Below are 26,985 nucleotides of genomic sequence, written 5' to 3'. Positions count from 1 at the left end.
CCCCGCAGCGCGGCGTGGAGACGTCACGACGCCAGACTCGCCACTTTGGACTGAGAGCAACCAAGTGCTGAAGATTACAGTGGGTGAGATAGTATGTGTGGAGGGAGAGAGCCAGCCAGTGTTTCAGGTGTGGATGACTTTTCATCAGAGCTGAAGTGGTGTGGAGGAGACAGCATTTATGCATTAGTTTGAGGAAGAGTCGGGTAGTGTGTTCATAGTGGGTGTAGGATGCTGGTGGAGAAGAAATGTTGATAGTTCAGGCTAAGTGATGGGAATATGAGCATAGGAAAACAATGGTGTGTCTAAGTGCCAGACTTGAAAGGATGGTATCTGGGATGGGGGAGGGAAGGAGGGCCACGATAACAAGCTAAAGAAAAGTGAAGAAATGGTTCACAATTTAAAGGTATTGAGCTCAGTACATGTTCAGAAGGCTGTAAAGTGCCTAGTTTTCATAGAATGATTCTATGAAAACCAGGCACTTTACAGCCTTCTGAACTTAGACTGAGCTCAACACCTTTAAATTGTGAACCATTTCTTCAGATGTCATCCCTCCAGTTTGGGCTGTGATTCACTGGAACACTGCAGCATGTCAAGGACAGAGAGGGCACGCGAGCAGGACGCTGTGTTAAAATGACCAGCTACAGGAAGGCTGGGATCCTGCTTGCACACAGAGCGGAGGTATTCCACAAAGTGGCCACCCAGTCTGTGTTTGGTTTCTCCCATGTAGAGTAGGCCACATTGGGTGCAGCAAATACAGTGCCCAAGATTGGAGGGGATACAGGTGAAATGCCACTTTACCTGGATTACCTGTCTGCGACTAGAAAACAGAATGAAATGAATTGCATGTATCTGTTTCATAATCTCAGGTCATTCCAAAGCCTTTTCCAGACAATTATATCATTTTATGAATGTCATCACTCTTGTAGTCTTTTAGAAGTAGAGCAGTGATCTTGTGCTCAGCAAGATCTCAAAATAGCAATGTGATATGTGACCAGATCAACTTTGTTGTTTTTTTGAAGTTGATATTGGGTAATGGCTAAATATTCACTAGGACATCAGGAAGGCTTCACTGCCCTTCTTCAGTTAATGTCATGAAATCTGCTATGTCCACTTGAGAAGGCAGATGAAAATTTGGTTCAACATTTCATTCATAGCCAACACTGACAAAATTAATGGGAGGACTGCAGTCACTTCCGGGGGAAGAAGTTAAAGCTAATTCAGTATATCATCCCTACATTTTGACATTATCTTCTACATTCCTTACAGGCTATGTTATCCACTCTTGGTGACAGAGAGTTTCATCAGAAGACTGCAAATCTAAATAGCGTCTGTCACACTAATAGGTTCTCTCCAACACATGGTGACTGTCACTGTATTAAGATAGCTTTATTTTTATGTCAGTTAACAAAAATGAATTGAAAACAAAATGGCAGCAAATTTACTCAGTAGGTCTGATATCATCTGTGTGGGGAGAAACAGCTAATGTTTCAGGTAATGATCATTCATCAATGAAGATTGTTAATTGCCTGAATTGTTATCTCTTAAACAGTGATTAATAATCAACTGGAACAGAAAGAAATCACAATAAGTGATTAATGTATGAACACTTAACTCCTCAAAGTTGTCTTTAATGTTTAGTCAATTGTGGCAGCTGGCAACTTAACAGGAGATGTATGAGTTAATGAACAAAGTTCTGGTAATGGTTTAATTATTACTTCATGCTGATCCAAGCAACCAGAAGCGGAGGACCTAAAAACATTTGATAATCTATTATTACATACATGCTTTGATTGAATAGAAGCAGGACAATTTAGGAACAAAATAGAGTTTGTAATTCCAGAAAACAAATCCTCTTGCCTATTGGAAAGTTTGGATGCAGTTATGTAATTGTGAAAAAATTCCAAGATTTTTTGTTGGCCTGATTTCAAATTAAAATTATTTTTAAAAATACAGACTCTCCAGTCTATGCACATAACTGTAATCCCTGCAACAAGTCTCGTAAAAATCTTCTGTACCCTTTATGTCTTATTCTGCTTCTAGTGCAGGCCTAACTAACTCATTTAGTTTGGCTATCTTCTCTCAGTTATCAGCAAGCTGCAACCAACTCTGTCAGCAGACACCCAGATAAATTGAGACCAGAAAGACCCTATAAATTCCAAGTACATTTCTGATGATGTAGCATGTTTTGAAATATCCTCAGGAATAACCTTAGTTTAAGTGTCTCTTATTTAAAATTGTCTTTAGATTTAATGAAAGAAATGGGTTTTGATAACATACTAGAATTATGAATGCCTCTAAACTAAAACTAAACTCAAAACAAAAGCATCTTGCTGGTCTGTCTTTATTACAAGGATTGCAGATGTCATATATCCAATTTTGTTAGTTTCAGTGTGCACACCTACTGTATTATGATCTTACCTTTCTACTTGTTAACTTCTGAAGTCAATATCGCTCCACACTTAAGTGTTATACTCCAAGGTCATTTCAATTGCAGTTATAACTTTTATTCTAAATAACATGAATCATAAACTAGGAATTTACAACACCTCCTAAAGTTGGTGGCCAGGCGTGTGATGTTTTTCTTGTATCCAGTTAAGGCTGCATCTGTTGACACTCTGAAGCATGCACAGTATCAGTGAAATCCTGTAGTTCAGCCTGTGATTCTTCTGACATTAACATCAGTTTCAAAGTTTCCAGTTTGTGGGCACCAACCGCATCCTCTTCACCATGAATGCAATCCCTCCAGACACCCATCGCCTGTTAGGATGGTCTTAGTGCTGTTTCTTCCTAGAAGAAAGACCTGAACCGTTCCCATCCACCACCACACTCTTGCCTAGTCAAGCTCACTGTCACTTTCAAAAACTTCTCCTTTAACTCCTGTCACTCTCTTCAGATCAAAGGGGTGGCCATGGATGCCTTGATGGGCCCCAGTCACGCCTGTCTGTGTGTGGTGTGTGCAGAAAATTATTTATTCCAATTTTACTTGGGTTCCTCCCCCAAAAGTCTCTCTCTGCTAAATCGATGACATCAGTGGTGCTGTTTCCCTTTCTTATTCAGACCTGGAAAAAAAATAATCAATTTCACGTCCAATTTCCACCCTGCTCTCACTGTCACACTGTTCCATCTCCAACTCCCCCCTTCCTTCCTCCTAGGGGAGGCAATGGCCGAGTAGTATATTTGCTAGATTGTTAATCCAGAGACCCAGATGATGTTCTGGGAATTTGGGTTCGAATCCTGCCGTGGCAGGTAAATACCTGGAATTATGAGTCTAACGATGACGGTGAATCCATTGCTGGTTTTTGAAAAAACCCATCTGGTTCACTAATGTCCTTTAGGGAGGGCAACTGCCATCCTTACCTGGTCTGACCTACATATGACTCCAGACCCGCAGCAAAATGGTTGACTCATAGCTGCCCTCTGGGCAATTAGTGATGGGCAATAAATGCTGGCCTAGCCACGAACACCCTCATGCCATGAATGAATTAATGGGAAAAAACTTTCCATTTCCAGGGATAGGCTGACCACCAAACCCCACATTCTCACACCCTGTCAGGACTCTATTCCATTTTGACAGTGTCCTGGCTCTGTTGCATCTGTTCTAGTGATGCCACCTTCCACAACTGAGGATTCACTGCGACTGTGGTTGATAGGGTCCTTAGCTATGTCCAACCCATTTCCCACACTTCTACCTTTACCCCTTCCATTCCCACCCACAACACTAATAGAGTACCCCGGTCCTCACTTGCCTGCCTCTCCCCCACTCCCCCCACCAGCGTGTGCATCCAAAGAATCATTAGCTGCCATTTCCATCACCTCTAGCAGGATGTTACTGCCAGAGACGCATTCTCCTTCCCTCCCTTGTCAGCATTTCACAGGGTCCATTCCCTCTCGGGCACCCTGGTCCACTCTCCAACATTTCCCCATCTTCCCATGCAGTCACAGGAAGTGTAACACTTGCCCACTTACCTCTTTCCCCCCCTCACAATGCAAGGTCCCAGACATAGCTTCCAGAATAAACAGCAATATATCTGCACCTCACTCAATCTAGTCTATTTGCTGCTCACAATGTGGACTCCTGTATATTTGGGAAATGCAGACTAGGAAGCCACTTTGCAAAACACCTACGTTATAGTGATAAAAATGACCCCAAGTTTTCAATTGCCTGCCACTTACACATGACTATGTTCCCTAGCCAACATTTCTGTCTTGGGCCTGCTGCAGTGCTCCAATAAAGCTCAGCACATGATAGAAGAACATCACGTTTTCCATTTGGGACCCTACAGCTTTCAGGACTCAATACTGAGTTCAATAATTTTAGAAACTGAACATCTCATTCTGTGGTCCAGTCTCACGCCCAGCCCATGTCATGAGCAGAACCCTCCCGCCATCCCCCTCTTCTGATGAAGGGTCTAGGCCTGAAACATCAGCTTTTGTGGTCCCAAGATGCTGCTCGGCCTGCTGCGTTCATCCAGCTCCACACTTTGTTGTCTCATGTCATAACACCAGGCTGGTTTCAGCACAGCCAACCCATTTCTACCTACTTATGGTCCACATTATCAGCTTTTCTCCTTCCCTAGCTTATCACTCTCCATTTCTTTGTCTGTCTATCTATTCTTCTCCCTTTATGGGCTCCATCTACTCCATCCCCTACTCTACAGTGTACAGTATTAATCACTTCATTTAAGGAATGATGTAAGTGCAATGGAGAAGTTCAGAGAAGGTTAATCAGATTCATACTAGATGGAAAATGGTGAGAGGGAAGAGTGAAAGTGAGGGATACTGCAGTTACTGAGGGCTTAATACAGTTTCATGCAAAGTCTTAAAAAGTAAATTAGTATAGTTATACTAGTATAACTTATATACTTAGTATAGCATAAAGGGCAAGACAGTAGGGTCTATTAGTGACAATAGAGGTAATCGATGTGTGGGCCTGGAAGACATAGGCACGATCTTCAATGAATACTTTGCATCAGCCTTCATGGAAGAGGGCAATGCAGGTAAAGATGGCTGAGTGCAACTCAGTGGAAAAATTAGAGTAAATCAACAGCAAGAGAGGAACAACTAGTGGGGTCCACAATCTTCAAAGTGGATAAACCCAGAGGCCCAGACAAGATATATCCCAGGCTACTGAGGAAGACAAGAGAGGAGATAATAGAGGCCCTGGCAGTAATTCTCAAATCCTGTGGCCATAGGCCAGAGTACTGGATAAACTGCTAATTATTTTTTAAAAAAGGATAGACCAGAAAGTTATAGGCCAGTCAAACTAACCTCAGTGATAGGAAAGCTATTAGCAAGAGTTGTGACAGCAGAATATATCTGCCCTAGGCAAGGCATGGATTAATTGGGTAGTCAGCATGGATTTGTTAAGGTGTTTGACAAATTTGGTAGAATGTTTTAAGGAGGTAACCAGAAGTGTAGTCAGGATAATGCTTTAATTTGGTCTATATGGACTTCAGCAAGGATTTAGATCCCGTCCCTCATGGCAGACTGGTTAAAAAGTAAGAGGCCATGGGATCCAAAATTGGCTTAGAGTCAGAAAGCAGAGGGTGATGGTAGATGAACGTTTCTGTGACTGAAAATCTTTTTCTCGTGGGTTTCAGCATGGATCAATGCTGAGGTTTTGATATTTGTGGTGGGCATTAATAATTGGAATTGGAACTTAAATTTGGAGTATGATCAAGACAATTGCGGATGACACAAAAATTAATAGGGTAGATAGCTGTAAACCACAGAAGGATATTAATAAGCTTTCAGGTGGGCAGAGCAGTTGAAGAGAGATTTTTAAACAGAAAATAGATATAAGTGTGAGGTAATACACTTGAAGAGGCCTAACAAGGCAAGAGATTACACAGTGAATGGCAAGACCCTGCAAAGAACTGAAGATCAGAGCAGCCTTGGCGTGCATATCCATTGATCAGTGAAAGTAGTAGGAGAGTTAGGTAAGGTAGTTAAGAAGGCATGCAAAATACTTTTTTTTAAAATTAGCTAAAACACAGATTACCGGAACAGGGTGATTATGCTGGAATAGTATAAAATGCTGGTGAGACCACAACTGGAAGACTGCTGCAGTTCTGGTCAAATCATTATAGAAGATTTTCTGCGATGCTGAATGGCCTCCTCTGTGCTGTAAACATCTATGAGAAAGGAGGAGTTAAGGAAAAGAAAGCAGGAGAGAGCAAAAGAAAATGGAAGAGAAGGCAGGGAGTGGGGATGGAAGAGAGACAAAGGGGGAGGACAAGAGAGATGGTGGGAGTAAAAGGTGGGACCAGGAGAGAGGGAGGGAAGTGACAAGAACTAGACTGATACCAGCTGCAAGATCAAATTTGATTGACTGCGAGTACTGAGTTGCTCGTGACACAGTTTTAATAGGGAGAAATGTGATGGCACAACTTTACTGTAAGTAATTGAAAGATCCAAGAATCTTAGTCTTGATATGAATTGTTGAAACAGTACTCACAACAAGTGGTTATTCTTCCGTTTTTTTTGAGGGTGGGTTATGTGACTTAAATGAGTGCAGAAGGAAATTTGAGTTAAGAAGCTCAATTTAAGTATGTGACCATGTTAAGTTTATGTTATCTTGTACAGTAACATTAAAACATGTAGACATTCATATTTATGCTCTTATTTTAGAACAATATTTTGATTGTAAATAATAACCATATAGTCTGTACCGAAATCATAACACCACCTATAATTATTCATAGTTCTAGAACTCACTGACAATCCTCTTGAAATCATATCCAAAATGCCCCAGCAGAGTTTTCCCCAATTTGTATGTCATAACACATTCAGGTCCTTAGTTTTTAGTTACACAGACTAATACATTACTAATACACACAGACTGATCCACGTGAAGGTGAGAACTCTAACTGGAATCTTAGGTAAAGCTAATTTATACTTCAACTTCCTAAGTTAAAATTGGATGGTGGATAAACCTGAATCAAAGAGATTTTGTGAGGGCTGTCAGTTCAGCGTTTTTCAAAATCATAAACTCAGCTCAGCATAACATTTTAGATTCACTCTTTGCATTCAAAAACCACCAAGGGAGAATTTTCATGTAATAATACAAACAATTGCACAAGAGGCTGTGTGGACCCCTTGTCCTGATGTTCAATCTTGAAAACCCAATCTCCCACGATCATTTTATATTCTTCCCCCTCAAACATCTATCTTATTGCTTTTTTTAAATTTAAATTGAATAATCTTGTTTTGGGGGAAGGGGGGAAAAACAGATGGTAAGTGAGTGTTGTGTTAATGAGAAAGATCTGTTTGGAAGTCTAGTTTAAGCAGACAATTTTGATTCAGAATTGCCAATCATTACCATTTGGATTGGAGAGCAATGTAAAGGTTGAGTGACATGGCCTTGGAGGTATTTGCTGGAAGAGAGGCCCACAGAAGAGATTTCCTGTACTTGCAAACAGAGGGCAGTCCATATTGCCCTTCTTATTCCTAACCTGCAGCGGGTAGCGTTACTGTCCCTGGTCACATTTCCTCCTGCCATTCATCCTACAAAGGGGGACCCACAAAAAGATGCATATGACCAAGTTCTCCCTTTCTCCTAGCAATGTTTATTCATAGTATGTTCAACATTTATTGCTCATCTCAAATTGCTGAAACAAATTTTTGTGGGTCTGGACCATGTAGGCTAGAACATAGAGGCTGCAGTTTTGTTCCCTGCTGAACATGTGAATCAGATGAGGTTTCCCACAATCGACAAGTTTAACTGTTATCATAGGATTCAATTCTAAACTTTGCATTTTGCATATAACATGCTCAAAAAGGTGGAGTAGCATATCCCTATTGTTTTTAGATGAAGTCCTCTCAGACTTTCTGGAATAAGTCAGTCAGCTTTGGCAGTGGCCCAGAAAGTTTTCTAATATATTTCAAAAGTCCTCTTCAAACTGCCAACTAGAGTTGCTTACTTAAGACACACCCTTATCACCTAATATACATAGAATATCTACAGTGTGGAAGCATGCCAAGTCCACACTGAGCTGCCAAAAAATATCCCACCCAGACCTCAGCACTACCCTATCCCTGTAGTCCAGCATCTCCCACAGCCTCCCCTACACATCTTTGGATTGTGGGAGGGACCCAGAGCACGAGGTATCGAATCTAGGTCCCTGGTGCTATGAGGTGGCAGTCCTAACTGTCCAGCCACCGTACTGCCCACAAATACAGCTAAAATTGTCTCTTAAATCTCTATTTAATTTTACATACGGAAGAGCCCCCAGGCTGGTTGGAAGTTCATGTGTGAAAGATTACAAGTTTTACCAACTTGAACATGACTTAATGGAAATGTAGATTGTATTAGTTGCTTACTGTTTAATTTCATACAACGTATTAGTCTGTTTTTTGAAACTGCTGTTTAAAATTAGTCAACTCTGAGTCCAAGTAGAGAATATCATTGCGACCAAACAGAACATCCTGACACTCACTACTCAGGTTAAGAATGGAAAATTAAGCAAGATATGATATGACTGCTGGTTCTCATGATACCCTGCAAGGGTAGTCGATGGCCTGGTGGTATTATCACTGGATTGTCAATGCAGCAGACCCTGGCAATGTTCTGGAAACCGGGTTTGAATCCTGCCACAGTAGATCGTGGAATTTAAATTCAATAAAAAATCTGGGATTGAGAGTCTAATGATGACCATGAATCCATTGTTGATTTTTAGGAAAAATCCATCTGGTTCAGTAATGTCCTCTAAGAAAGGAATCTGCTGTCCTCACCTAGTCTGGCCTACATGTGACTCCAGACCTATAGCAATGTGGTAAGCTCTTAACTGCCCTCTGGGTGAATAAAGATGGTCATTAAATGCTTGCCTAGCCAGCAATGCCCTCATCCCATGAATGGATAAATTTTTTTAAAAAACTAACATAAATCACTTTCAGGAGAAAAGAAAGTATTAAATTTTAAATTTAATGCAATAATATTTTTTATTCAATGCAAAGTTAAGGAAAAAGGTGGAGTCCAAGATATAGTTTGAAAAAAAATAAATTTAACTTTTGGACAGTCAACCTATGTTGAATCACTCATTCCGGCAGCAAATTGGCTGCAAGATATTAATTCTGGCCTTATTTACACTTTCTACTCAAGCTGCAAGTTAGAACAGGCACACGATGCAGCTTACCAAAGGATTCACAATCATGAGCCCCCAGCAGGGGCTCAGATTATTCCCACAGGCCAGGAGGACACCTCTCTTTTCTAGGACCCACAAATAAAAAAATCAAGACTCATTTTTAACAAACCTCTTTATTATTCCTCACCTTTGGGTCTAATCAGAATCAAGTACAACACTCACGTCAAAGAACCTTCATTTTTATATCAACAGGAATCACTAGTGATGGGGCTGCGTAAGGCATGACCCCACTGAAGCTGTTACCACCCAATTAATACTGACAAGAGAACTCAAAATTGACCCCAAACAGTTGATTTTTAAATTAGTAAGCATTAAGTAGAAATTAATGTTGAAACAGCCTCAGCAAGCTTCTCAATGAAATGGACAAAGGATCAAATTTAAACATTTTTGGCTAAAATTGTTAAAGAGTTAAATGCAGAAAGCATATCAAGAAAGACAAAGTAAATCAACTTAATGCATCAGCATCTGTACCCTTTATTTTCATAAAAATATACAGCATCTGAATGCTTTTAATTAAAAAAAAGTAGTTTACAATAAGTACTTCTATACATGACTGAAGCATTCAGTAGTTCACAAAAGTCTAAGAGCAAAGTGTGCTTGAGGTCCAGGCTGGATTTAAATTGATTTGGATTTACTTCTTACACTTTGACAGTCTTGAAGTACATCAAAAAAAGTCTTTAAATTTATACCCTCTAAACTGTAGAAATATGACCAAATACATAAAATTTCCATAGACTACTGCTTCCACTGCACATTTTCATTTTCACTAGATTGTTACACATTCACTGCATAAAACAAAATATAACACTGTCACTGTATCATGATACCATACTATACCATAACAAGACATATTGCACATGCTAAAGCATATAAGTCAACAAGATTACCAAATGGAAGATATAGGTGTTTTAAATGAATGGGCCACTGCATAAGCTTCCACAAATAATTGTTTTTATGGTTTTAAAATACACAGATTGTCAAATTTATAAATGCCCTTTTCCAAATTAATGATAAGCTAAGTCTTCACAAGACCTACAGCAATCTACAACACTGCAAAAACAATCCATGATGGTTTAATGAACAAAGCACTCTTCATTCAGATGTTTTGAACCTTTAAAAAGAAAATTTTACATTCATTTTAAATTCAAAATTTAAATTAACATTATTGCTTGGGTATTAATTAGTACAGTTCTGTAAGATATTTGGAAACCATCTGGAAAGTACTCATGAGCAGAAAGGCACTAACTATTTCATAAAGCAACAAAAACAAAATAGTATTTGATATCAACCCAAGTGAAAGCATTTGCTACAAAGATTGCCAATCACAATGCAATGGATCTCAAAGTTCCAGTATTTATTTTGTCAGGTTTTTTTTCCATGTTTATATTAAAAACTATAAAAAGTTCAAAAGTACATCAGTAACGCTTAAATTGTGCACTTAAAAATGTATTAATTTTGTATCCCACTGATTCAAACAAGTCAACTTTAAATACACAAACAAAAAATGTATTTATAAAATAGCCACAATATAGAAGTCACCAGCTGATTTCATTTCACTAAGTAAAATGGAGAAGCAGATGGGTCCAAAATGATATTGTGGCTGTAAGCTTTTACTAAAGTTAGTTAACAAAACACTTGTCTTCTCCAGACATGACTATTACTTTTGGCATTTTTCCTTCAAATTTCAGTGCTTTAATATGATATGGTACTTAATTGCATTAAAGCAATTTCATATCAGAGGTCTCTTGAATTTTATCTGCGTGGTCAGCTACATACAGTACTACCGTAACAAGACAATTAAGGTTTCTTACAAGTTTTTCAGTGCTTTAAGTCAAAATAGCAAGGTTGCAGTAATTTTTCAGCCACCACAAAGAGCAATGTAATAGTTTCCAAATAAGGTTTTGTAATTTCTGAAGCTTTATCTTGCTGATTTTTAATCTAACAATATCTGATCTCAGTTATGTGAAATGCATTTTTTGTATTTCAAATACTGTATTGTTTACTGAAACAGACTACTTCAATGTAGCTATGAAAATATTATGATTAAAAAAAGATTTTAAGTTTAAAAGAATGAAAACAGTCAGTCCCAATCTGTAGCATGTTTGGTCCATTTGGCATCATTGGCCAGTCACAAAGAACTTGTTATTCCACCTGCTGAGTTCCTGTCACAGGTGAAAGAATAGGTCCATTTAACATATTAAGCTTTGGCAGATGAAGCAAATTTCATCAGATCTGTTCTTTGTGGCAGTTACTCTCTTCATCCTACAGATGGGTAGATTTAAACAAAATTGCTATACATTGTTTAAAGGCTGCCAATGGAGGCTGTATAAAAAAGGTATGAAATATTATTCTGCTAATAGAACAGTCACCTAAAGTCACTGGTACATTTAAAATAAAAGGGTGCCATCAGGTTTTCTTCTAACTTATGAATACTTGACACTGCAACCTGGGACAGGGTCATTCATAGTTTATCAGTAGTTAACGGCTCAGGTGTATGGTTAGTTCCTAACAACTCTATTATCACAAGTTTTTAACAGGAAGTGCAAAATGCATGCTTGTGCTAATTTGTCAAAGTTATAATATCTCACTGTAGGGCAAGCAATTTGGCATGGAAAAATAGTCATGACAAAGCCCATAAATTTCCAGAGATACTGCATGTAGCAAAATTTGCTGCCCAAATACCACAAATTTGCATAAAATGTCCCAGAGAGTATGAAAATGCCAACTTCTGGCAGATTTGAGCATTAGCAAATCTTGTGCCCTACTCAATAGTCCTCTACGAATCAATATTCCAAGATTCTGCTTTCCTCTTAAATCCTGTAAGAAAAGTGCCTTCAAATAAGTGCTTTTTTAATATGCAGTGATTGAGAGATCGTCTGTAATCTTCAATTGAATGACAAATTAAAACTTTTCTCATGCGTGTCAAGCTTTCTAAAACCAATCAGAATGTCTCAGAGTCTGAATCATTTTCGTCATCATCTTCCTGACCTCTATCCATTTTTCCTACACGGTTATACAACTGTTTGTTGAAAGAATTTAAGTTGCTATCCATATTAGGGGAATCATAAGACAGAGGTGTGTTCAGACTACCATTTTTTGTTAGACTGATGCTGAAGGACGTCATTGTGCTGGTAGGACAGAAAGGCATCATGGTAGCCAAAATGAGTGCCAAACAGTCAGCCACATCTTTGTTAGGAGCACAAGCCAGGGCTGGGGTGTGACCTGGGCACAAAAGCAGACAAGGGAAAGGTTAGTATATGAGGCAAATGCAGAAATAAAAAGGGAGGTAAGACCGGTGTTTTCAAAAGATATGCTTCTATTGTTTAAGTCATGCCAAATTCGAGTGCTTTCAGTTAGACATTTAGAGGTATTACAGTATTGAATTGTTATTTCTGGTGGGGTATTGAATAAACTGAGAGCAGCAACTGACACATACCATTTTCATCCACAGCAAGAACGCTTGCACCTTTGCTGAGTAAATTATGCACAACTTTTTTAAGTCCATTCCGTGCGGCTATGTGAAGTGGTCTGAAAGTACATATTTAACATATAAGTTAAATTAACAAGTTAAAATTGACAACGTTATCAATAAGGGTCGGCCAGCTTTATACTTATCCAACCTTACAGCTGGGTGGTGCTCATATCACAATGAAAAAAAGCCAAATTTTATTTAACATATAGTTGAAAGGATCACTTAAGTGCCATGCCAACCCAGAGATGAGCAAGGGTGAAAATGTACATTTAAACAACATTGATCAGCAAAACAGCAATAAAATGGAACAGTATTTGAGCATGGGCAGTGCAAATAAGATTGCAGCTAAGTGTTATATTCTTCTGCTATACTCCAAAAGCTTCTCAAAATCTTCTCCTTATGCTTCTTATACAGATCAGTGTCCAGTATGTTAGGATATTTACTCTATTAAAGATATAGACTGGATTTTCCTTCTGGTGTTGGAAAACACATCGGGACTAGTTTTGGGTCCAGAGTGGGTGGGGTGATACAGTCATTTCATAAGAACCTCACTTAATTAGCATGGAGACAAGTATTCTGTCTAATCAAGCTGGGTAGAGTCTCAAAGATATGCAGCCAAAATGAAACCTCATTATTTTTCAGAGCAGCTAGCTGTGTGATAAACATATATGTTGATACCATTTGGAGGACATGGATTTTGGTCAATTCTGTGAAACAATTTAAAAATTTGGGGTGACATGGTGGCTCAGTGGTTAGCACTGCTGCCTTACAGTGCCAGAGACCCAGGTTCGATTCCATCCTTGGGTGACTGTCTGTGTGCAGTTTGCACATTCCCCCAGCGTCTGCGTGGGTTTCCTCCAGTTTCCTCCCACAGTCCAAAAATGTGCAGGCTAGGTGGGTTGGCCATTAAAAATTGCCCATAGTGTTGAGGGATGTGTAAATGAATGCATCTGACGAACTGTCACATTATGTAACTGAAAGACATTAAGTATATGATCTATGAAACCAGTTTTCATTCCAGGATCTGACCAGACCTACATTGCCATCAGCTGGTATCATAGCAGCTATCATAAAATATGGACAATGAAAAGGGTACTTCAATAAGGAGATGTCTTCTGTCTGACTTTAAGACTTGAATTATCAAAGCAACTTAACTGCCAGGACACCTGCTCTTTCAGCCAGACAGGCAAGGAGGGTCTCTATGTGGTTGAAATGCTGGATCGTGCGCTTTTGCTGGGTGTCCACCTCCAGGTGTGGTGTACTGGTGCCTGATGCAGGAAATTGATATTCTTCCAAATAACCTGCTGAGAAATGTTACAACCCACCTCTGAAGTAGGTGGGATTTAAACATGGGCCTCCTGGTTCACAGGTAGTGACACAACTAATGCAACGCAAGACAGCAAATTGAAAACTGGCTGGAAAATTTCAGTCTCTTTCATTTGACCTTAATTAAGCTCCTAATGAGCTTTCTGTATACAGGTAGCCGGGTGGTCATAATCTTGCCTCTGCAAAAACAACCTGAAGCCAGACAGAAATGGGGAAACTAGCTTAATATGCTAAAACAACTCCCGTGGGGATGAAAATCCAGCACTATAATAATCAACAATTGTCACTGATTTACCAGAACAGTAGCATCAAGGTTTCAAAGTTGCAGAGCAGACACCTGATTTAAAAATCCAGGGGACATTAGTCAAATCCTACTTTTGAATTCAGTTTAAAGAAAAATTTTTTTTAAAAGAACTGGTGACAGTAAAAGTAAATAAGTAAGCTGTTAGATCGTAAAAATCAGTTCATTAAAGTCCTTCAGGGAAAAGAACCTGGCACACCTACTTAGCCTAACTGACAGTGTTGGTTGCATCATTATGGTTGAATAGCTAAGACAGAAAAATCATAGAATCCCTACAATGTCAAAGCAGGCCATTCAACTCACTGAGTCACACTGACCCTCTGAAGAGCATCCCACCCAGGTCTACCCCCTACTCTATCTCTGTAACCCTGCATTTCCCATGGCTAATCCACCTAAGCTGCAATCAACCAATTTAGAAGGATCTTTCAGCTCTGACCTAAACACTAAATCAGTACATGGCATCCACATAGTGAACTTGCAAAATTCTCTTCAACTTAACTTCATAAATTTTTGAAGATCTGATATTTCCGGTCATGCCAATATTTATTGATCTTCCTGAATTACCCTCAAGAAATTGAATGACAATCACATTCTTGAACCATCACAGTCAACGTGATGGCTAAGTACACCTGCAGTGCTGTTTGGGAGGTGGTTCCAGGATTTTGACTCAGCAAAGAATAACAAAGGAAATGTAACATAGTTGCAAGTCAGAACTACATGCAACTTGGAGGATAGCTTACAGCTTGTGGTATTAGCAGGCAACAACATTCAAGCTCAGCACCATTCAGGTCAAAGGAGTTCAATCAATACTTTATACACCACTCTAAACATTGGCCTTCACTACCAGCTTCATTGATTGCATTGCATACCCCATTTCCAGGATTCTTCAAGGTTTCTTCAGGCATTCAAAATATTATAACCTCCACTCAGAGAAGGACAACGCCAGTTACTATGCATAGTAACACTAACACTATCTAAGTTCCCTCTCCACCCACTATCCCAATTTGAATTTATTTCACCATTCCTTCTTCATCCATGTGTTGATGTCCTGAGATTCTCCACAAAACAGCAATATGGACATGACTTGACCAGACAAATTGTTAACAGTTCAAGAAGGTGGGTCTTCACCACCTTTTTGGGGGAAACTATAGATGGACATGAAATGCTGGGTGAGTCATTAACACCACATCCTGAAAATTATTTTTTTTGTTTAAACTGCAGCTTTCAGATCAGTTTTATCACTGCAGTATGATTTTGTTTTTCACCTCATCCACAATCCCCATATTTACAATGGGCCTGGTGAAAACTGAAAAAAATTATAAAAGGCAATAATGTTCAGGAAGTGAGAAATACATTTACCAGAAAATTAATAAACAGCAACTTAAATGTACATAACATCTTCAATGTAGGAAAATATCCCAAAGTGGTTCGTAGGAATATAGTCAAATAAAATTGGGCATTGGACTCAATAAAACTATTTGCTTGGATTTTAAGAAAGAAATATGTTACAGGAGGGAAGAGAGGCTGAGAAGTTTACAGGGGGAATTCTGGAGGTTGGGAGCAGTGGCAAATTGGTGGTTTTCAATTGAAGATAAACAGGTGGGGGACAGGTGCTGGGAATATCATGTAAGGGTCAAGAGGAAGAAAAGATTATGTATTTGGGATCAGGCGAAGCAAGTAAGGGGTCAGTTTAACAGTTATTAAGGATTTAGACCATGTATTTAATAATACAGCTTTTCCTGAGTAATTATTTTACTTTACTGCAGCAGAACCATTTGAATCCTCAATTTTATGGCACCTTTCAGAGGAGTCTAGACATTGAGGAATTACCAAAGCACCATAAAATTTCCCAGGCAACTTCTTCAGAGTCTGCTATGAAGGGGTTTCTGCAGCACCCCAAAACGCAACCCCAATCTATGCTGGCCAGTGGAAAGTCTGCATAACTGTGTTGTGCAAATCTTCATAACAAGTCTAGAACTCAGCATTTCGTGCTCTTGTGGCACAGTGGTAGTGTCGGTACCTCTGGGTCCAAAGACCCAGATTCAATTTGCACCTGCTCCATAGGTGTGCCATAACATCCCTCAACAAATTGATTAAAAATACCTGTAAGGTTGCTACTTCATGTGTTAACTTTAGCTAGCTTGAAAGATTTCCGACATGCTTCAGCATTTGTCTGCATTCTGAAAATCATTCTCTTCCCTCAGACTCCACAAAATACCTTCTCTCCAAAACAATCATTTTGAACTATTTTTAAAAAAAAGAGATTTACTTAAATATTACGACTTACGTTTGCAATGCATTGTTTGTTGCATTAATAAGGCTTGCACCATCCATCTTCTCAAGAATGAACAAGGCACATTTTTCATGACCCTGCCAGAAACGAACACAATTCATAACATTAAGCTGTACATACTCTGCATACACCATAATCATGCATTTCAGCTTTAACTACTTAAAGTTTTTTTCCACTTATTTGTTGGTTTTGAACCATATCAGCATCATTTCCTGTTCCACATCCCTAATAGATTTCAGTTCCAGGTGTTCAGTTCTTACTCTGCAGTTCCCATTGCAGTTGAATCAAAAGCTTTGAACTTCTACCAAACGCTAAAACAAAATCTGATTTAACAGTCCAGCTAACAAGTTATTTCATGTATTCATCATATTACATTTAACATTTTATTTCCTACAGGTGTGGCATTTAATTAAGACACTAAATATGCTCCCAAAGGCCGTAATATTTAGCACCAGAAAGTTCTAGGATCAGTAAGTGGTGAATCAGCTGATTTTTGACAGGGCAGCATTTGTGGGCATTGTGTCAGCACTCCTGGTCTAGGAAAGCACAAAGTCTGATAGATTTCCATCATACTTTCTCAATAATGACGCTGGCTAGCAATTGTGTTTGGAAACTGTACAGGAAAAGATTAGACTTGACCATAATTCAACCAAAGTCAAACTCACTCCCATAACTGCCTGTTCAAATTCAGGCACATGAGTAAAGGACATTTTGGTTGAGAAACTGCAGAATGCAATTGCCCTACTATTCATATCACAGCATGAATGAACATATTTAGAAGAGATATGCAAGGATAAGAATATTGAAGATAAGACGAAGCTATGATATTCCACAGTAAAATAAAGATATACTGCTAGATATTTTTGCAATTTATTAAACATCATTTTTGCACCATTCTGTGCAGACCAACGATATCTGAATTAACTGCAACTATGTACAGTTTATCCAGAACACATTTCATTGAATATAACTCTTCTGGGACACAAAACTGGGAGTCTTCACACAATGCTCCTGGTAGGACGGGTTCTAGAGAACTGTTATGTTACTCAAAACATGAACTTCATTTCATACTCCATGGATGTTTCCGGTCCTGCTGGAATTTCCCAGCACTTTCACAGTTTATGCAAATTTAGGTAGTGGAATGAATCTGTACATTAAACCCAATTAGCTCTACTGCTCATAGGTTTAAAATTATTGAATCATATTACTCTTTTGGACTGCATTCTATTATGATCTTACGTAACTCTTCCACTTCCTTCATGAAAGGGACATCCTTACAGGATCTAGCTTGTCAAGCCCTTTCAGTATCTTACGTGATCCATTAAGATCACCTCTCATCCTCTTTGGAGTTCAGAAGAGGAAGTCGAACCTGATGAAAATGGCCATTCAGCCCATAAAGTCTGCACCGAGCTTCTGAACAGCATCCCACCTAAATCTAGTTCCTGACCCTATCCCCGTAATCCCGCTAATTCGCTTAGCTTGCACATCCTAGGACACTACAAAGCAGTTTGGCATGACAAATTCAGTTAACCCACACATCTTTGGACTATGAAAAAAAACCAGAGCACCAGGAGGAAATCACAAGACACAGGGAGAATGTGCAAACTTCATGTTTAAGGTGAGAGGGGAAAGATTTAAAAGGGGCTAGAGGGCACTTTTTTTTTTAAAAACGCAGAGCGTGGTGCATGTATAGAATGAGCCATTGGAGGAAGTGGAGAAGGCTGGTACAATAACATTTAAAAGGCATCTGGATGAGTATATGAATTGAAAGGGTTTAGAGAGATATGGGCCAAATGTTGGCAAATAGGACCAGATCAGTTTGGGACATCTGGTTAGCATGGATGAGTTGGACCAAAAGGTCTGTTTTTGTACTGTACATTTCTCTGACGCTGACTCCAAAAAGTGTGTCGCCCAAGGCTGGAATCAAACCCAGGTCCCTGGCATTGAGAGGCAGTGCTAACCAATGAGAAAATTCTTTCATCTGGGGATTAATCTAGTACATGTTCTGTAAACTGCCTACAATGAAAATCTGTCCCCCCTTAAACTGCATGCAGTACTCTTGGTGTACACTCATTAAAGATCTGTATATTTCCTTACTTTTATACTCCATCTCCCCAAGCTAGCTAAACTGAACATAAACATCCCATTAGAAGCATATTTCAGAGATCAGACTAATAAAAGTATCCACCACTATTCTTCCTTAGGTATCACAGAAGTGTCCACTTAATGATTGAAAAATACAGTATCAACAATAATAGAGATGGCCAAATAATCTGCAATACAATGAATGCTATTACACTGGGGCCACAGAAATGTAATCTGTGGAGTGCGAAAAGATTAGTTTAAAATAGCATGGATCAGAATGATGTGCATAAAGTGTAGGTGCTAATACACAGGGCTTAGGAAGAAAATAATTCATTTGGAAGTTGTATGGTGGTTTTCCACCTCTGAAAATTACAATGTTTCAGATGGAATCCACAATAAAGTTTGAATATAGGTCAAATAAGATTTTCTTGTTCTTACTTTGCTACATGCCAAGTGAAGAGCTGTATTCTTGTTGGTGTCTTTGGAAGTTAAGTCAGCATTCGCACTGTTTACCAAGATCTCTGAAATGGAAAAATATTGTTAAAAAGTGACTTGGAAAGGAGTGATCAAAGTCCATTTGCACCATAATTTTCACATTAAAATTCAAGCTACTTAAGTCAATAGAACTGGTAATCAGAGAAATCAAGACCTGTACGACTTTTTTTGGATTCAGTGTCAACCAAAAATTTGTTACACGCATTACAATAATAACAATATTAAAAACACATTTGCCAGATGCCCCACTAATTGCTTGGTTCACTAGTCACTAATTAGTATAAACAATGGACATTGAGAGTTTTGTTTTAAAAAGAGTACATGCACACAGATGCTCGAAAGGATATATGCCATAGATGGTGTTTACAATGATATTTTCCTTTAAGAGAAACTGAGACTTTGTTTGATCAGAAGCAATTGGTTGGAGTCACTGGCTGAAGCAACAGCCTCATCTGCCAGCTGGACAGCCAGTGACAACACCATTATGGCTGCTTCCAGGCGAATATAAGAAATAGGAGAAGTACACTATTTGGCCTCTACACCACTTTCTCTCGTGCTTATTCCCCTTAATCCTAGACTTCCTTGAAGATTGAAAATCTAACTCAGCCATGAATACGTTGTCAAGACAACCTGCATCTTTTTTTTCTGGAAATATAAACTGTGAAATGGAATTTTTGGCCCTGCTGTGTTGCAAGGAATGAATTAGTTTTTTTAAAAAAAAATTCAAAAGAAGCGTGCAACTGTGTGATGTGCATTTACTTGTTACACAGGTGACATAACATTCATAGAAACTGCATTTGACACCTTTAAGAGACATGCTTGTACCATATACCTTTGGGTTTAAAAAAACACTGAGCAACAATTTTGATAGGTAAATTGTGGTTTGTCACAGAACAGTTGCAATCAGTTTTCAGGCTTCTTAGAGACCTCAGACAGGACCAACCCTCTCTGCTTGGGGAGTGGGGGACAAAAAAACTAGCACGCAAACACTTTTAAAAGTACTTGTATCACCAGCGAAAACACAGGTTTAACTGATCAGCTACCAAACTGTGGAGGAACGTTGGCTCAGTGGTTAGCACTGCAGCCTCACAGCACTGGTAACCTGGGTTCAATTCCAGCCTGGGGCGACTGTCTGTGCGGAGTTTGCACGTTCTCCCCGTGTCTGCGTGGGTTTGCTCCGGTTTCCTCATACAGTCCAAAAATGTGCAGGTGAGGTGGATTGGCCACGCTAAATTTCCCGTAGTATTCAGGGGTGTGTGGGTTATAGGGGGATGGGTCTGTGTGGGACATATCAAGGGGTGGTGTGGACTTGTTGGGCCGAAGGGCCTGTTTCCACACTGTAGGGAATCTAATCTAAAGATTGACAATAATGCGACATAATAGTCAAAAACCAAAAGAACTATGTGAAAGTCACCTCATTCTACCTTTGTGGTGCAAAGGACAGTCATTCAGCGCATCGTACCTTCACCAGCTCTTTAAATTATCATCACCTAACGCCAATTGCCTGCCTTTCACCCCATACCCTTGAACACCATTTCTATCCAACAAAAACAAGGGATGGGTCCTATTACAAATATGATGCTTTGAAAGCAGAATGATGTCAAATAGACACACTACCTGACTACATGCAGCATTCTCAATGCAGATGGTCTAAAGGCACGAACCTATAAAATTCTAACAGGACTAGACAGGGTAAGCTCAGGATGTTCCCAATAACCAGAGAGTCCAGAAACAGGAGTTATGGTCGAAGGATCTGGAGTATACATTTAGGACTATGACAATGATAATTCTCTTCATACAGTGGTGAACTTGTGGAAATCACCGACAAAGTGGTTGAGGCCAAAACATTTAATTTTTACAAGGGAGAATAGAGATAAAGATTTTAGGGTTAATAAATCAAAGGATAACAGGGTGAAATATGAAACATGGTATTGTTGGACGAGTAGCCATGATCATATTGAATTGAGTGGCCTTGAATGGTGAAATGGCTTAGAGTGTACTAATTAATGTGGCTTGATTTGGCAGAAACCTGAAACATGCTTGGACCGTGTAACATAATTGTATTCTTGACTACTCAAGGAAATATCTGGCGACAAGTGTTTTGAGAGAAGGCAAAAATAACCTTATTTTCTGCTGTACCAGTGAAACCATTTTTGGAAAACGAACAAAATTCAAGGTTACATACCTACAGCTCCACATTGTCCATTTTCAGCTGCCATCATTAATGGAGTTTTCCCTGACTTATCAACAGGGTTCACTTGTGCACCATGACTTAACAGCAATTGCAAACACTCCACATGGTCTGTAAAAGCAGCTGCATGAAGAGGAGTTCTAAAAATACAATACCAGACCAAATTATTTAACTCAAAGTATCAATGCACAAAACAATTTATTGAAATGACACAGAATCAGTGCCATTTAGACTCCATCATATGGCATCATATATGCCAGTTAACATTTTGGATGTTGTTTGCCTGGACTGAAGGCTGAAGATTGAGAAGTGAACTACAAATGGTGCCAATCTGTAATCAGTCTTCTTTCTCACAATTGTCCATTTTACTTAAAGGCAGTACTATTAGTGATTTATAATTTAAGGTACATAATCTCAGTGTTAACCAATCCAAATCTATGCAATATAAAACTCCTTCGACTCTGGACCTACAAGATGCCTCGGTTGCAAACTTACTTAAGTAATAACACTTACTGCAACAGGGTAACAATGTTTTTCTCACTGGCAACATCAACCAACCAAAGGCTTCTCCACTTGAACTAGCTAATTTGTTATAATGCCCACAATGCCAATGTCCACAAGGAACTTGACTGAAACTCAAACTCATTTTAGAAATGATTCTGGATAGAAAACATAAGATGTTGTCCCATTGGGCTAGATTGCACCAGCATCAAAATCCAGAGGGACAGGGATAGCGCCACTCAGTTCCCATCTCAAAAACTTTCAAGTTTTTTCAGAGTTTTAGATCTATGCTTGGAAATACCAGTACACCATTATAGTACAAATCAGAACTTCAAAAGCAATATTCAAAAATATTTGATTTTATGAAAAGGAAATTATATAGCTGAACAGCATAATGGCAAGAAATAAAGATCATGAATAATATCAATTTTAAGTCATATTTACACTGAAGAAGCAAAATTTGTATAAGGTATGAAACATTCACCAAGTGAAGCTCCCTTTTTCTCCTGAAGCCTGTACCTTTATAAACTTAACTGTCGAGATCACAAAGCAATTCCAGAATAGTTCAGAGGAAAGGAGTTCCAACTGTACTATGTAACGTGACAGCTTTCAAGCAACATATTAAGTTTCAGTTTGATTTTAACATCTCAAGCAAGAATTTAACTGATACTTGAAACGCTTTTTTGTTCCAAATAGGGTTGTGCAATGATTGAAAAAACAAGATTCTCATACCTTCCTTGGGCATCTCTGGAATCAACAACTCTAGCACCTAAAGCTTCAATTAACATTTCTGCACAATTTTCACGGTCATTTATTCTGTAAGCAAAGGAAAACTGTTGGGTTATGCTGGAACAGCAAAAGTTCTTGGTCTATCAAATCTCATTTCACTCATACTCTAGTGTTCATAACTGCATTCAACTATATTTTGAAAATCCTTAACAATTGCATTTCTACTGCAGTTGACAAGATACTCTAAATAGGAGAGTGAAAAATTCCCTCCTGATGAGATTCCAAGATGATATTTTCACTAACTTATGTCTTCTGCACCCGTTTGATCAGTATTTAATAGCAATATTCAATATTTAATAGCATAATAAAGAAAGCATAAATGCAAGATGTTTCTGCTCAAAGACTGGAATTAAATATGGTCATGTTAATTTGGTGAATTAGCAACTCAGGACAAAATGTATCTGCAATCATGAGAGAATAACCCAGTAAATGCCAGTTGCCAGTCAATTCAATGTAGCATACAGACTGTTGAAAAGAAGCACAGCCTTCAGAATGAGCCAGGTTAGAGATGAAGAATACACAACATGCAGTTGAGTGAGAGAAAATGAAGAACAGGCATGGAATGAATAAAATATGCGGTTGTGGGGCCAAATTTGCTCTTTGAAAAAGAACATTTTTAGAAATTTTCAGAAGTGACATGAATTCAGAATGATTTCATTTTTAATTATTCATAGAATCAAACAGCATAGAAACAGAACTTGTCCATGCTGACCAAGTTTCCCGAACAAATTCAGTCCCACTTGCCTGGGATAGGCCCATATCTCTCTTGAAACCTTTCCTATTCATGTACTATGGACCACCACAATACTTATCCAAATATCTTATAAGTAACTGTACCTGCATATGTCACTTCCTCTGGCAGTTCATTTCACATACAAACCTCCTTCCATGTGGAAAAAAAAATTAGCCCTCAGGTCACTGTGAAGTCTTTCTCCTGTCACCTTAAAAATATGCCCCACCAGGCTTTAACTCCTTACTGTAGGGAAAAGAACTTGACTATTCGCCTTAGCTGTGCCCCTCATGAATAAAGAACAAAACAGCACAGGAACAGGCCCTTTGGCCCTCTAAGCCTGGGCTGATGCATTTTGCCCTTCTATACTAAAACTGTCTCCACTTACATGATCCGTATCCTTCTCTTCCCTTCCTATTCATGTATTTGTCCAGGTGTTTCTTGAACGCTGCTATTATGCCTGTTTCCACCACCTCATCTGGCAGTATGTTCCAGGCACTCACCAACTTTTGTATGAAAAACATGACTTGCACATCTCTTAAATTCCCCTACCCTGCTGCACACTGAACCTGTACCCCAAGTAATTGTTCACCCCCACAATTACCCTGTCCCCCCACAATTCTGTCCTTCCAAATTGTGGCACCCAGAGCTGGGGGAGTCAAAATGGGGCAGGAAGGAAGATAACTGCCCTCATTTTATACCCCTCTGATAAGGTCACCACCTATGCTTCAATGAAACAAGTCCAAGCCTATCCAGCCTCTCCGTATAACTCAAACCCTCCAGGCCCAGTAATACCTATTTTGAACCCTCTCCAAATGAATCAAATCCTTTCTATAGCAAGGCGACCACAACTGCACACAGTACTACAAAAGTGGACTCACCAATGTCCTGTAGAACTTCAACATGACATCCCAACTCCGAACACTCAATGGTCTGAGTAATGAAGGCAAGTGTGTTAAATGCCTTGTTAACAATTTGTGGAGGGGGGTCTAGGCCCAAAACATCAACTTTCCAGCTCCTCTGATGCTGCTTGGCCTGCTATGTTCATCCAGCTCTACACCTTGTTATCTCTGTTGAATCAAGTGTTCAGCAGTCTTGATATTAAATTCCCTTACTTCAAAATATGCAACAGGATCTGTTTTATTTCTAATTAAAGTGGATATTGTATCCCTAACCTAACATGTATATCCCTGTTGTTACTTTTATGGAGGGATGTCTTGAAGGCAAGTATTTTACAACAGTTTAAATAGGCCAGGAGGAGTTAGAATGCTCCCCCAATTACTCAGAGGGATGTCTGGCATTCTCCACCATGATCACAAGCTCATTTATTCCCACTGCTGTAATTGCAAACGCCTGTAATCTGAAATATGTGTGTCTGGTACATGCCACAACTGGGGCTGACCTTGACCAGTACCATTCCACTCAAGTACTGATCTCTCATTCCTTCATAGTTGGCAGGGTTTTGGCACTGAAAGGTGAAAACTGCAGGAAACTGAAGAGCTATAACTAGTCCAGTAGCTGTCCAGACATGAAATCTACCAAGACCTCTGCAACCCACATTCAATGCAACTGTTAGTCCTTCTCAGTCACATTGCATCCCCATTAATAATGTGGCCAGTGGATCTGTACAAGTTTGAGCAACAGGTGAGTATGAAATCTGAGCTGAATTAGCATTTCTCAGACTCTACAAATGCATCAGATACTTTTCTGTGTGATTCAGAATTACAATGATGATTTATTTATCAACTCTCAAATTTATTTTTAGAAAGAATGTCCTTATCTATAAAGGCCGATTTTTGAATCGCCATGCGGGGGCACTCTACAAACAACAGCAATGTACAATTACAAATGCTTGCATAGCAGAAGGAAAAAGAATCTGAAATGTAACAACGTTATTGCACAGATGTATAATGTTTAAGTCACTGAAAAGCACCCAACTCAATGTAGGGGTAGTAAGAACTGCCGATGCTGGAGTCAGAGATAACACAGTGTGGAGCTGATGGAACACAGCAGGCCAGGCAGCATCAGAGGAGCAGGCAAGTTAATGTTTTGGGTCAGGACATTTCTTCAGAAAAGTGTTCTGAAGAAGGGGCGTGATCCAAAACGTCAACTTTCCTGCTCCTCTGATGCTGCCTGGCCTGCTGTGTTCCATCAGCTCCACACTGTGTCATTACTACTTCAACGTAGTGTCAATGTTAGGCTAAAACGATTCAGTATTACAGCCACATAATAATTTACTGAACTCACATTCTGCATATTTAACTGCAAAATTCAGGCGCTGAACAACTTTAATCAGTGTCTTCTGCTGCTCTCTGGAATAAAATTTTGCTGACTAACCGTATTTCTTTATGCCACATTTCATGTGAAATGAGAAACATCTAAAGATCAACATCATCTTTATAAAAAGAAGGGACTGAGTAAACAGAAACAAATGGCATGGAGTCACTGAGAATTCAAGAATAAGGCCAGAGACATAAAATTATGAGATTTAGGTCAGGGAGGGAAAATGATTGGAAGTCTCAGAAATTAGATTTTAGATCGAGCAATTGAGGGGGTAATTATTTAATAACAAGGAACAATGTCAACATAGACAGATGGTGCCAAATGTCTCACTTATGTTTTGGCTCCAATATATTTCCATTTGTCTGTAATTCCACAAATTTTAAATAGTTAAAATCTCCACTACGCATGGAACGCAGTTTAAGAATTTCTTTTTGCTCAAATATAGGATGCCATTGCTAGCAAATAGCTTCTCCAGTTTAAAAGCCAATGACAGCAACAAATATCTTTAAAACAAATGATAATGGATGACTTTGTCAACTCTGGAATTAAAAGTGTGAATTTCAGACAGTTTTGTACTATGGTAATTTGTTGAAATTTACTTGATCATCATATCTTACAACCAACAGATAACTTGAAGATCTCACCATCAGACTGATACTCATTAAAAACAAAATTTCAAAACAATAATCCATTACATAGCCTAATCCAAACAAGTTAAAAATACAAATCCATTAAAAATACAAAAATTAAGTTGCTTTGATGTTTTGTAATAGATCCCTTTGACTTCACAAACATAACAGAAGACAAAAATGCAATCACAAAACAACGTATAAAAGAGAGAACAGGGAGATTTAATTAACATTCGTCTGTGGAGGTGTACAGGGTATGTTGAATAGTTACTCGGGAGTTAAACTAAGTATTTAACACTGTAACTTTTACCCCCAGTAACTATTTCATTGAATTTCATAGGAATCTCCTGAAGCCTCTGATTCAAATGAAGGCTTTCAGAAAGTTCCAGACATAGTTAAATTTCCCAATGAAGAATTCAATCTTCCAAGCAATTCCTCTGGAGTGTCCTATGATGGAGATTCTGCAGTGTCTCCATGCACAACTCCCATTTAAGACAAAATTATGAGTGCCTGGTCAGCAGAACATTTGCCTAAATGATAAAACTTCTAAAAATTAATTTTAGATGACATTTAACACTGAGAATTAGTTTCTAGATTACAGAATTTCAACCTTACTGCATATAAATTCAACCTAAAGTAAGGATTTTTATGAACGCAGAATTCATGATTTTAAAAATCAATTGTTTGTCCCAGTCAAGTGAAAAGAATGAAAAAAAGCAATTGGCAAAAGTCTAACTCTAATACAAG

At 38.8% G+C, this 26,985-nt stretch overlaps 1 protein-coding gene and 1 long non-coding RNA gene across 10 annotated transcripts in view; one reads left to right on the top strand and one right to left on the bottom strand.

Moving 5' to 3' along the window:
- Positions 1-26: 26 nt before the first annotated feature.
- LOC125453838 (uncharacterized) lies at positions 27-25,331 on the top strand. Its single transcript, XR_007247869.1, has 3 exons — positions 27-127; positions 24,778-24,970; positions 25,092-25,331. It is a non-coding gene; the product is annotated as an uncharacterized LOC125453838 (long non-coding RNA).
- ankrd44 (ankyrin repeat domain 44) overlaps positions 9,594-26,985 on the bottom strand; it is a 161,321-nt gene continuing 143,929 nt past the window's right edge. For 7 of the 9 annotated variants that reach the window (XM_048533843.2, XM_048533846.2, XM_048533845.2 and 4 more), the window contains 6 exons: positions 22,540-22,623; positions 21,301-21,446; positions 19,059-19,141; positions 16,530-16,612; positions 12,580-12,671; positions 9,594-12,365 (listed from right to left, as the gene is read on the bottom strand). In XM_048533843.2, the coding sequence (XP_048389800.1) occupies positions 12,085-12,365; positions 12,580-12,671; positions 16,530-16,612; positions 19,059-19,141; positions 21,301-21,446; positions 22,540-22,623 (769 nt within the window). In that variant the 3' untranslated portion in view covers positions 9,594-12,084. The remainder of the gene's footprint in view (positions 12,366-12,579; positions 12,672-16,529; positions 16,613-19,058; positions 19,142-21,300; positions 21,447-22,539; positions 22,624-26,985) is intronic. The other 2 variants (XM_048533852.2, XM_048533851.2) reach the window with 2 other exon arrangements.

This window comes from Stegostoma tigrinum, chromosome 7 (genome assembly GCF_030684315.1).
Source record: "Stegostoma tigrinum isolate sSteTig4 chromosome 7, sSteTig4.hap1, whole genome shotgun sequence".
Classification (NCBI taxonomy): Eukaryota; Metazoa; Chordata; class Chondrichthyes; order Orectolobiformes; family Stegostomatidae; genus Stegostoma; species Stegostoma tigrinum.
The sequence above is the reverse complement of the archived record's forward strand: the minus strand, read 5'-3'. Positions and strand labels throughout refer to the sequence as shown.